The sequence below is a fragment of the Eschrichtius robustus genome, chromosome 12, assembly GCF_028021215.1.
Source record: "Eschrichtius robustus isolate mEscRob2 chromosome 12, mEscRob2.pri, whole genome shotgun sequence".
NCBI lineage: Eukaryota > Metazoa > Chordata > Mammalia > Artiodactyla > Eschrichtiidae > Eschrichtius > Eschrichtius robustus.
In genome coordinates, this window is record NC_090835.1 from 44,906,114 (window position 1) to 44,919,196 (window position 13,083).

Consider the following 13,083-nt stretch of genomic DNA (forward strand, 5'->3'; position numbering starts at 1 on the left):
CCTCTTGCCTCATGAAGGGTTTGGCCCTACCTGCACAGGACAGAAAACTAGCGGTGCACAGGGCCTGGCTCCCAAGGACATAGTTGGGGCCTCAGCAATTCCTTCCAGACATTCAGGAACCACAAAGAGGGATGATCCAACAGAAGCCTGCTTATGGGACTTCCCTGGTGGTCCAACAGTTAAGACTCCATGCTCCCAATGCAGGGGGCCCGGGTTTGATCCCTAGTCAGGGAACTAGATCCCACATGCTACAACTAAGATCCCGCATGCCGCAACTAAAGATCCTGCATGCTGCAACTAAAAAGATCCCGCAGGTCACAAAGAAGATCCTGCATGCCCCAACTAAGACCCAGCGCAGCAAAATAAATAAATAAATATTAAAAAAAAAAAAAAAAAGCCTGCTTATGCCTCTTGCTGGGATCATTCCAAGAGTCCTTGGGGGTCACTCAGAGGGGCCAGAAGGCTACCTGCTGCTGAATTAAAAACAGACTCCTGGGGCATTTGAATGGCTGCATTTTTGTCATCTTTCGTATTTGGCCTCTTCCAGGCAGTGCTTGCCCTTAATTTTGGCCTAATGACACACATATAAAATGCAGTGGGGGAGAGCACTGCTCAGTAACCAGTGAGAATGTCTCTGGGCATAGCCAAGGTGGTTCTGCTAAACTATTTGAGAGGGAACGTCTCTGTATACTTTGCTCTCCTGGTCCAAGTGACCCAGGGACCAGTCTGCTTACTTGCCTCACCCCCAACATGACAGTTGTTTACTTGTCTCGACTTCACAGAAAGGTGGGGCACAGGGCCCACCTGTGCATACCCACGGAGTGCCCAGTCTCTGCCCTGCCCTGCCCCCACTTCCCCTTCACTTAGGCTTGGAGTAACAGTGGTGGAAACTAAAAGACAGATCAAAAGGCTCTTGGCCCCGACATCGAAGAGGGCGGCAGGCAGAAGACATCGCCCCTGCCCCACCTTCCCCAGGTAGGTTCGGGCGGGATCGCGGGTGGCGAGCCAAGGCCTCGCCGCGCCTCCCGCCCCTCCCCACCCCCACTTCGGGTGGTGATGAACTAGAAGAGGGAAGGTGAAGAGGTGCTTGGCCTGGACCGGCGCAGGGGACGGGCCCCGGACGCGGCAGCCCCGCCCCCGTCCCGCCTCGCCCCGCCTCCTCAGGAGCCTCCTGCGCTCTGGCCGCCGGCTGGCACTGCGGCAGCGCCAGTCGCCTTCCTCGGGTCGTCTGCGCACAGGTGAGGACAGAGGTCCCCGTGTCCGAGCCGCCGCGGAAGGAACGGGAAGCTTCGTGAGGCTGAGATCTGGGAGGGAAGGAAACGGAATCGGATTCCGCAGGGGGCCGGAGGGAGGGACCGAAGGACGCGAGCCCCACATCCTCGGGCGGTGGGGAGGTGGTCCCCGCCGTGCCGGGAGAAGTGGACACGTCTTTACCAAGCGCTTCTTCGGGTCCGGAGATGCGCTGGGCGTTTGGATGCCTTGGCTGTGTGGAGACGCAGCCCAGCGTGGGGCCTCCCATATCCTGGGGCGCTGGATGCCGGGGGCCCCGACATCCTCTTGCAATGGTCGCCAGCCAGCAGCCACAGATAACCGTCCTGGGTCTTGAAAGGGCGACCTCGGGCTCGCGGGCCGCGAACACACACACAAGCCTCCCTTGCTGGTGTGCTTTGAAGAACAGCCCTTCCTCAGGCTGTGAATGTTCATAATAGGTGAAGGATTTGTTCTTCCCCAGGAGGTGTGTACAGGTGGGAAAACCTGCAGGAGAAGCTTGACTTCTTAGAAATCTTTTTGAGTTTAAAATTCAGCAAATCCGTTCTTCTTCCTTTCCTTCCATTGGTGGGGGTGCGGGGGGGGGGAGTTGACCTTAGAATGTAAGCCCAGCTTTGGGTCTGTCTTGGAAGTTCTAGGTTCCTCTGTCCCCCAGAAGCTTTTCCTTCGGTAGAAGTGAAGTGGCTTTGTGTTTTAACACGGTGCAAGTTTTTGGAACTTCGTAAGTCAGGGGCCACGGAAGCTCTGTCATTCTGTGTTCTCTCACCTGCAGCTGGAAGGAGAGATGTTCACGGTACTGACCCGCCAACCTTGTGAGCAAGCAGGTTAGTATCGCTCAGCAGGCAGCAAATGTGATTTTGTCACATCACCCGAGAATCCCAGCTTCAGCCCACAGCTCTTCATCCATGTCCCCAGCAAATGACGGTTTAACCTCTTTGGTGTGAGACTCAGTCGCTCACCGGGCTTTCACCACCCGGCATTCCACAGATAAAAGTAATTCTTTTCGTCAAAGCGACACAAAACAAGGACTAACATGCTTGTTTCGCTTAAATGGTTTTTCCGGTTTGCATAATCCATTAATTTGGCCCTTGTCGTTTCCCTTACCCAGCTGTGTGTAAGGTCTGCTTTAGAATATTGTTGATTTTGTGATGAATTGTAAAGCACTTGGAGAGCTTGCCTCTCTTCCCATCCCAGTGTTGTTTCTGGCAAGATGCCTACAGCATCCCCCCCGCCCCCACCCCCGCCATGGGTCAGCGTTGTTACCGCTGATACTGCAGGCACATGTGTAGAATGCTCACACACACACTCACACACACACACTTCCAAGCTTGCCCTGCCTGCCTGCCTGCCTCTGGAGCACATTTTGGAGTTGCTCATGTGGAAGCCCAGAAGGGTCTGGCCTCTCCACTTTCGGGAGGCACCTGGTAATTACAGTGCTTGTCCAGCCCTAATGACAGCACAGCTCTAGGCTGCGTTCCCTAAATGAACGAGACCTGGTCTAGTCCATTTTGCTTTGTGATAGGCTTTTCTGCTGGGGCAAGGGTTTGCTTAAGGTAATCATAGCTTTTTACCTGAAAACTGCTAAAGCACAGAGGACTTCGGAGGCCAGCCTCCTGGCTGTGGTCAGGAGACTGCTTACATATCACCCCCACTCCCGCCCCGTGGACAGATGTTCTTTAGTGGTGCCCCTAAATTGGGTATTCAAAACACTTTGAAATTTTAACACAATATACTGTAAGGTCACACATACAGACTAACGTTACATTCCTTCCAAAGGACAAGTTTAACATGGCAGATTAAACCTCTACCTTGTCTTGTTAGGGGAAAATTAAAAATCCCTTAAACTATAACTGACACTGGCATATGCATTGTTTAAAAGTTGATGCAAAAATTTGCCTCTGTGGATAAACCGGTTTCTGTCTGGGTCATATCCTTTGATCTGGAATCACAGAAAGGTGATCCAGGACCCCTTCAGGGGCTCTTAAGGTTAACTCCACAGTGGCTGGCCTCCCTCCAGGTGCTATGACAAATGATTCTGCAATGAGTAACTTGGTGTACAAGTCATTTAACACACTCGGGGCTAGTTCTGTGGAATAAATTCCCAAAAGTGGGATTTTGAGGCAGATGGTATACACATTTGCAATTTTGATAAATACTGACAAGTCCCCCTCTAGTTCACTCCCAGTGACAAGGTAGGAGAATTAAGGTGTTACAGACCACCTTTGATATCAGGAAGTGTCTGTGGCAGCATCTATACTGCAGGGGAACCAGATGAGGTGGTAAGAGTTGGCTGTTCTGAGCTATTGAGACCCACTGCATGACTGGCCTCCCCAAGTAGTGAGCATTGTGATGAGATTGGATATTGAGGCTGAATCTAACTCTATATGGTAGTATATACATGCTCTTTTTTTTTTTTTCTTCCAAGAAAATGTCTCCTAGAAATAATGAAGGAGTAGTAAAGCATAGGTTATGATGATCTAAAAGTATATGTTCTGGAATAGGACAGGATCTACCCCATTGCTATTCAGTTGAACTTTCTGTGATGGTAGAAATGTTCTGTAGCTACACCGCCCAATATGGTAGCCACTTCAGGTTACTGAACACTTGCAATGTGGCTAGTGAAACTGAGGAACTGAGTTTTTAAATTTTATTTCATTTTAATTAATTTACATTTAAATACACAATTAGTGAGAGAAATATTTGGATTCTCTGAATTCAGTGATCTTCCTGTTATGCTAGTGTTTATCATATTTCAGCCATTTGAGTGTCACCACTTATGTTTATGCTGTAATAGTTCTACCAAGAATATTATTTAGTCAATATTTTAATTAAATGTCTTTTTATCTTTTTAAAAACTTAGGTATAATTTATATACAGTGAAATGGATAGATCTTAAGTTGTGTCCCTAAATTAGGTATTCTTGCCTTCTGAAAGGATTATGTTTTTTGAATAGGGACAATTTATAAGAATCTTTTTTTTTTAAAAGGGAAATTGTACCTAAGGAGCTGGTTTGCTTTGATTTTCAGTTTTTTCCAAAGAACTTTGGAAAATTTGATAAATTTTGAAAAACGCACGCACCCATATACCCCACAATCCTATTAAGATGTAAGAGCATTTCCATTACCCCAGAAGGTGCCCACGTGTTCCTTCCCAGTGGACCCTTGCCCCAAACCCCCATGCAATCACTGTTCTGATTTCTGTCACCTGCCTGTTTTAGAACTTAACATAAGTGGAATCATTTCAGAAAGTTTCTTTCTTTTCTTTTATTTTTTTTAATAAGTATATTTGCTACTTTATGAAATTTTCACTAGCCCACTGATTTGTTAAGACCCAAGTAAATATTTGCTCACAATCATCTAGTTAAGAAATATTAGTTTAAATTTAATAAATAGAAATAGTCCATTATGATACATTATATATTACTATATAATGCATATAATTATATAATTACCTTTACTCAGAGGCTATATATTTAGTTGAAGACTATTCATATGCTACATTTTTTCTTTTGCTTTTAAATGGATAGATACAGTTTACATAGATAGATATAGTTATGATTAAAATACAAATACCAGAGATTATATGACCACTTTGGTAGGGAACATGTGGATTGGGGTCTAGTTACTCTTTGTTTGTGAAGATGTAGGGGAGACCCTATGCGTTTACTATAGACAGAGGAAAAATGACTGAGGTTGAATTCTTACTGGGAACCCACATATCTTAGGAAATCAAACGCGTTACTATTTGCTTGACGGTAAGTCACCATGTACTGAACTTTATAATCATTGATTACATCTGAAATACAATATGAATTTCTTTTTATTTATCTGAGATTATTTTCAAATGAAATGTTATATCACCTGCTTTAATAGAAAACCCATAGTTTTCAAATCTACATTGAAACAAATGTTATTGTAAATCATCTCAGGGATGACCAGTAATATGCATAACACACTTCGGGAAATACCAGAGAACTAAACCATGCATACCCTCCCCGCAAACACTGGTTTAGTCCACTCTTTGGAGGAAAGATAAATGGGTATTGAGCCCAGTTGCTGCTCTAAAAGTATTGGTCTCACTATAGCCAGAGGAAGTGACTTATGCATGTGGTTAAGCATCCAGTCCACAGAGTCTACAAAGAAGGCCAGGACCTTGTTCCCAATTCCCCCTCATGTGTCTTCTGGGTCTCCCCATTTTAGGCCTCAAGGCCCTCTCCCGAATTTCAGCCATCATCACCTTGGTTTTCTTGCTTTTGAGCATTGTGGTGCTTGTAGCTGTCACATTCATCCAGATTCACCAGAAAGAGGTTCTCCTTCCAGGACTGAAGGTAGGTGTGAAGGGGTTGGCATTGAAGGGAAGAAATGGGCTCTGACATCAACGATTCTAAACTCATGAGTTAGAAGAGAAGAAAATTCTTGCCCCTTACCTCTAGCTGGAGCCAGGGAAAGGTGGGGTAAGAACCCAGGGAGAAAGACTGGACATGCTGGGTTTGTGATGTTTGAGGTGAAAGATTGACAGTGGTGACACCTTCTCCTAGGACTGTGAGGTCTTGCTTTGACTCCTGACTGTTAGAACCAAAGCTAGACTCTGTAGCCAAGAATTATAGATGGCTACCAAAGATTTACCAGCTTGTCAGTTCCTCTAGATGACACAAACTTGCTCATGAGTGAAGACCAGGAGACCCGGGCTCTTCTTCTGGCCTAGGCTGGGTAAACAAAATCAAGGACCTGAAAGGACTTCTTGAGCTGTGTTGTGCTACCTCTGTTGAGTCTAGAAGTATGCCATGATCCCTCTGACTCTTCCCCCCCCCAAAATTACTCAGGACCTTATGCTATGTTCCAGAAGCCTCTCTCAGCTCTTGATAAGTCCATCCCCAAAAGGATGGTCTCTGGTAGCCTGAGAATTGTATGTATCCCTTCTGCCTTGGCTATTAAGGGTGATAGGAGGTGATCCCATGAGAGACTGTCAAATGAAAGGTGAAGAGAGTCAGTGAGTCCTTCAACCTTTTTGGGTAGAAGTCAGCAAACTTTCTCTGTAAAGGGCCAAACAGTACACACTTTAGGCTTTGAGAGCCGTTTATAGTCTCTGTTGCATATCTTCTTTTGTTTTTGTTTTTGTCTTCTTATGACTCTTTAAAAATATGAAAACCTCTCTTAGTTGGACAAGGGCCATAGGAGCTATGTTATTTGAATCTCATTTAGTATTTATCCTTGACCTTAGAGTCCTTTCTACATCTTCCGGCTGTTAGGGAGTGTTCAAAGGCTATATCTGAAATAGAGGTTTTTAAAAGGTAAAAAAGAAACTAATATTGCCTTGGCTGCATGGGTGAGTTTGCTCTACCATCCTGAGTTCACTTTTCTAAAGGATTAAAGTAAAATCTTTTTTATTTATTTATTTATTTATTTATTTATTTATTTATTTATTTAAATTAATTTATTTTTTTTGCCTTCGCCGTGCAGCTTGTGGGATCTTAATTCTCCGACCAGGGATCCAACCTGGGGCCCAGGCAGGGAGAGCGCCAAGTCCTAACCACTGGAACACAGGGAATTTCCTAAAAAAAATTTTTTAAATTTATTTATTGTTTTTGGCTGTGTTGGGTCTTCATTGCTGTGCGCAGGCTTTCTCTAGTTGTGGCGAGCGGGGCTCTTCATTGCAGTGCCGGGCTTCTCATTGCGGTGGCTTCCCCTGTTGTGAAGCACAGGCTCTAGGCACACGGGCTTCAGCAGTTGCAACTCTCAGGCTTAGTAGTTGTGGCTCGCAGGCTCTAGAGCACAGTTGCAGTAGCTGTGGCGCATGGGCTTAGTTGCTCCACGGCATGTGGAATCTTCCTGGACCAGGGATCGAACCCATGTCCCCTGCATTGGCAGGCGGATTCTTAACCACTGTGCCACCAGGGAAGTCCCTAAAATCTTTTTTAGATAATGGAATTTGGTTCTTTTATAAGGTATTTTACTTAAGATTCTCAGCCCCCCATGAATAGCATGAATAAAAAAGAAAAATAAAAAGCCTTATGCAGCTGTCTAATGGTGAGAGGAAAACAAGTTATCTGGTTGTCCAAAGACATTAGCTAAGGCCTAGAGAATCTGTTTTCCCAAGTTCCAGGCACTGCCTTCTCCTATAAACTATATAAAATCAGGATTGCAACTAGGGGAAATACCATCCCCTTACACTTTGTAAATTGCTATTCAGTTGAGTGAGCATTTTTCCCTGAATTATCTCACTGAACTCTTATACCAACTATGGAAGGAGGACAAGCACTGTCACCACCACTTTGCAAGTGAGGAAACATAGGTCTGACCAGTGGATGGCAGGACCAGAACTGAAACCCGGACTCTCTTGTTCCCACGGCTCTCTTCACTTACTTCCCGCTGTTCCTTGATCCTAAGTTCTGAACAGGGAACCCAGGAGGAGATATTGGCCTCTGCTGGGAAAACACGTCCTCCTTTGCACAGGAGGGAAGGAGGGAGGATGGATGCAGAGGCAGGAAGGTGCTGAATTGGAGGAGGAACGTGCCTCCCAATTGCGGAGAAGGCTGGTTCCACTCTTAGACCCCAGTAACCATTCTTAGACCCCAGTACCACCCTTAGACCCCATAAATCAAACGAACCAGCTCTAGTTGCGTTCCAGGTATATCTCTCCATGGCACAAGGGAATGTGCCCACCAAGAGTCGTGCTTCCCTTCTAGAACATGCTGTGGTGCTTGGGACCCCAGAATCCAGGGTCTGTGTGGGCCTCCTGCTGAGGGCAGACCTCACCACTGGTCTGAGGGGTGGCAAAGGGGCAGCTGCTTGCAGGGAGAGTAGACAGAGCATGGGTGTGGGGTCTGAGCTAGCCCACCCTCTACAGTCAACATACAGGTGCATGAGGCTGTTTACTCTGTGGATTTGCCTGGGGATGGGAAGAGGACAGGTGGGAGTGGGGCAGGGCGGAAGTCTTCATTTATAAAATTTTCCCTCAGGCCCTTTAAAAGTGAGGGATGAGCTAGTTAAGGCAGTTGTTTTGGGAGATGAGAGGTAAATTCAAACTGGAGGGATACAGAGGAATTAGAAGACTTGAAGAATAAACTGAGTACAGAAAAGTGGGTCCCCGAGCAGTATGGAGGGCAATGTTGAAGGAGGAGACCACACATGTTTAGTTCTGTGTCAGAGGGGTTCCCCTAGTCAAAGATGTCTGTGCAAGATGGTCATCTGGGGGTGACCCCAGGAAGAACTGTAGGGGGATGGGAAGTGAGACAGAAGGGAAGGCAGCCAATGGAGGGGCTATTACCCAGCAGGTTACCACTGTGGGCAGCTGGAGCTGTCCTGCTAGGGATTTCTGGGAGCCAGTGCAGAACTGTCACCTCAGGGGTGTCCTCTGCCATGGGTGTATAGAACATCTGCCTCACAGTCATCCTACTCAAGGGCGAATTTACACACCAGCTTCCATTAGTCATTGGTTGAGGGCTGCTCCCTGGGGAACATTAGCTCTCTAGTATTTCTGGCATATTGTGGGCTCGGGTAGGTTCAGCCAATGGAGACAGCCTTCAGGCAGGTAGAAAGTGCATGGTTGGACGTCACAGTGGTAAGGTCTGAGGGCTTGTGGGCAGGGAACCCTCAGTGACTGTTCCCTGTAGATAGATTATTATTATTCCCATTTTGAAGATGAGAAAACAGAGGAACAGATAGGGCAAATAGCTTCCCATGGTTACACAGATTGGAAATAGCAGACTTGGCATAGAAGGAAGAAAAGAGAGCAGAGAACATTGGCCTTAGGCAAGGGTTTGGAAGGACCAGTAGATGTACCCTCACCAATTAGCAGACAGTTCAGAGAGGGGGTTTTTAATCTCTTCAGAATCTCGCTGTCGGGCCCCAGTTGTAGGGGACAGGAAGTTGTATAACACAGGAATATTGGCTCAGAAGGCCCATTCTGCTTCACTGAGTGGGTTAGTTATAAGAAAAGACAGATGTCCTGGGCCAGCTGAAGCAGGAGCAGAATGACAGCTTGGAAGGGGCCGTTCCACATGCAGCTTTTCTCAGGCTGCCCAGAGACCTTTTCTTTTGTTTTGCAGTGTGTGCTAGGGGCAGGAAGGGCAGTGTGGAGGTGGAGACCAGTGAATATAAAGGCTTTTTCATTGTTTATGTTTTCATACCTTGAGCCTTGCTTTGCCTTTTTGTGTGCTGCTGACAGTTGGTTTTGAGGGGCCAGCTCCACAGTGGCCTATCTGAGGGGCCCTGGAATGTTCCTCAAGACCCACAAGAAAAGTCATGATATCTGGCTATTAAATCCAACGTTGGCCTACCTAACCTTGGTTTATCTGAGTGTAAAAGCGGAACTATTAAAACTTAGCCAACTGTGGAAATATCCCCAGTCCCTTTTTCACTGTCACTGGTCTGACCTGCTCTATCAGCTTGAAGAGTAAACATGATGATGTCACCTTTATTTTTCACTCAGCACCCCCCACCTCAACCCCGCCGCTTTATTATCATTAAGTCCAATATCTTCCTCTTGAGGTTTCGCCCTCCTAACCGTGTCACAGTTGTTTAGAAGCCCTGGAGCTTCTCAGACCCATCTGATCAATACCCCACTGCCATTGCCACTCGCAGCCACATGGTGCCACTGTTGAAGAGGGGCCTGCAGGGTCCCAGGTTTCAGGGACACTGCTTTTCTGCCAGTCAGATCCCCACCTTGGGTCACATGACTCTCCAAAGCACAACAACTGGGCCAGGCTGTGTTAAAACCATTTCCTTCTAACCCTCATCCATTCTCAGTCATCAGCCTGGATATCTAGTGCCCTGTGGCCCACCCTGGTTTACCTCTTGGAGAACAAGAGTTGGGTAATTGGTTTTTTCCTTTCCAGAAGGCCCTGGCTCCTTATTCAAATTGGTGATTCTCCTCTCCAGCCAGATCTGCACACCACTTAACCAAGAGTTTGCTTCTGAGGGTCTTTTGTCTGAACAAAGAAAGTCTGCCGTACCATACCAGACACCTTCTTATTAATCAGTCATCCTGTTAAGACTTGTTTTCCTTGGAACTCAGTGAAAGCACAGGGGCTATGAGTATGGGTTTGAGAGTCAGTTAGACCCCGGCTTGATCCCAAGTCTGTGACCTTGGCTAATTATTTAACCCCTGTGAGCCTCAGTTTCCCTATCTGTCAAGTGGGGATGATGATAACACCTGCCTTATAAATGCAAAACTAAAGCCCTTTGTGCAGTGCCTGGCATATCATAAGTGTTCGCCAAATGTTTATTACTACCACTATTCTCATTATTATAGTAAGAGCAATAATGATGATGATGACGATAATGATAATAATAATAATAATAAACACATCTAAGAAAGCTGATCTTATGACCTTTGCTTTTGCTTTTGTTAGAAGCTCACAAAGTTCTTGAGTTTTGGACCATGGGGTTCATATGTTTCCTTTTGGTTCACCCACTGACTGTATCTTCAGTTCCACATTCAGACCATGTTTGTTTGTTTCTTTTTCTGACACTGCATTAAACAGAAGGTGACTTAACGCTTTTCATCCAAACATCACCCACCTAGCTGAACTGAATGAAATTCACTCTCCCCTTCCCCCTCCCTCCATGGAACCACACTGAGTTGCACTGATCTAGGCAAATGAGCTCTGAAAACTGATTAAAGACCAATTTTTTCACTTTTGAAAATGCCAGTGAACGATGGTGGGGTGGGGGTGGATCGTCTTAGTGCAAAGTAGCACTGGGCCTCAAGGCTGCCCCTGTCACCACATCAGCAGGCGCCCAAGGGGCCGCCATTTCTCCTGCAAATCTCAGAGCAAAGTCTCTGGCTGCTGCCCATTCTGGTGAAAACTGAATCCCATTTTCCTGGACTTACAAATGAGAATGGACATTCTTCATTCTTTCTGATCTTGGCCCAGCAGCCTCGAGCATTCTTCATGAAGGGTTGGGATAAAGAAGATTTGGGGACAGACAGGCACCCTCTGGAGTAGCTGCCCTCTTATGCTCTCTCTCCTCTTATCAGTACCAGGCATGGAGAGGCTGGTGAGCAGCTCGGCAGCAGAGGGAAGGAAAGAAAGCAGACTGATACAGAGGCTCAGACCTCTGGAGTGCCTGGTTTCCTTCAGTTTCAACCTGTGCTTTAATCTCACGGGGAGCCTCTGCCTGGAACAGATTGTGAACAATGCCTCCTCTGTTTGCCATGGGGGGTGTCATGTCAGGATCCCAGGCAACACGCACCAGACTGAAGAGCTGAGGTGAAGAGGCTATTCAAGTTAAAATACCAATGTACACAGGATGTTCTATTTTAATAGAATGGAGAAGCTGGAGTAACATTTTTTTATTTGCTCCTATTTCAAATGAAGCAAGCATTCGTGATAGAAAGTTTAGAATCAGAGGATTGGTTAAATCAGCTACTGTACATCTCATAGTGAATGTGATGAATGGCTTAAAAATCATGTCAGTATTTTTACTGGTAGGGAGGGATGTTCATGATATACTTTTATTTATTTATTTATTGGCCACGCTGCATGGCATGCGGGATCTTAGTTCCCCGACCAGGGATCGAACCCGTGCCCCCTTCAGTGGAAACGTGGAGTCTTAACTACTGGACCACCAGGGAAGTCTCCCATGATATACTTTTTAAGTAAGAAAAGAGCATTGGAGAAGATTATGTGTAGTGTAATCCTGTGTTGATTTAAAAACATATGTCTAAACACATATGTGTATATGTGTTGTATGCACAGAAGACCATTGGAAAAGATATATAACAAGGTGTTAAAACAGTAGTTGGATTTGAGGGGTGTTATTCACTTTTTTTCCTCTTTTTCTTGGTTTGCAATTTTATTTATTTTGCTTCACTGATTTTTCTATATAGCCTGTATTTATTGAGCAGCCACTAAGCATCAGGCAAATGGTCTCCTATTTACTTCTGAAAGGAAGTTGTCTGAAGACAAGGGAACCCAGAGAGGTCAGGTCTCTTATGCAATATCGGAAAAGTAGGAATCCATCTGATTTGACCTGCCTCCAGAACCCAACGTCATCTTCCCCTCTGGGACAGGCTGGGCTAACTCAGTGGTGGGGGAATTGGGGAAAAGGTGCCACCCAGAAGCCTCTGATGCCCTGGGCTGATTCCAAGCCCAACCAGATAGTGACCTAGGTCAGCATAACTCATTCCAGTGCCCCCAGGCTGCTAATGAATGCTCCTTCCTAGGCAGGCCTGGTCCAGGGCCTGGGCTGGGCCACACCTTCAAGCGAAGCTCCCTGGCACCCGCCTCAAGCTGCATGAGATGGCTGGCAATACCCTCCTGTCCATTTGTTCACACACATGTCACCAAAGTGGGATAATATGTCAACATTCATTTGTATTTTAGTTTTTTCCTCCTTAAGCAGGAATACTTTCATTCTGAAGGCCAATGCAGATATCAGTGTGTCACTCCCCTGTGAGAACTTCCTACCTATGGTTTCCCTTTGGTTGTTTATCCCAGGCTGATAGGCCAGGAAGTTTGGAGAATAGAGGGCAGCAGGTGACTGACTATTCATTGTACTCCTGAGACCAAGGTGGCTTCTGACCGCACCCCCCCCCGGCCCCCCACAGAGTCTGGATGAGGAGGAATCAGGAGACTGTCTTTGCATGCAAGATCTTTGGGGTACTCATCTTCAACCTTGGCTGCATACTGGAATCACCAAGGGAGCTTTAAAAACTGTTGGTGCCTGGGTCCACTGACAGAGATTCTGATTTAATGGGTCTCAGGTGCAGCCTTGGCATTGGGAGTTTCAAAAGCTCCCCAAGTGATTCTAATGTGAGGCCAAGGCTGAGAACTGCGGCCTAAAACACCTGACCCATCTCCCCGCAACC

The 13,083-nt window shown here is 46.3% G+C and overlaps 1 protein-coding gene across 1 annotated transcript in view; it reads left to right on the forward strand.

Annotated features, from left to right (window-relative positions):
* The first annotated feature begins 1,177 nt into the window (after nt 1-1,177).
* The window catches only part of ENTPD3 (ectonucleoside triphosphate diphosphohydrolase 3), a 34,604-nt gene continuing 22,698 nt past the window's right edge, over nt 1,178-13,083 (forward strand). Inside the window, exons 1-3 of the mRNA XM_068557948.1 lie at nt 1,178-1,238; nt 2,042-2,093; nt 5,469-5,596. Coding sequence (XP_068414049.1) covers nt 2,054-2,093; nt 5,469-5,596 — 168 coding nt within the window. The 5' untranslated portion in view covers nt 1,178-1,238; nt 2,042-2,053. The remainder of the gene's footprint in view (nt 1,239-2,041; nt 2,094-5,468; nt 5,597-13,083) is intronic.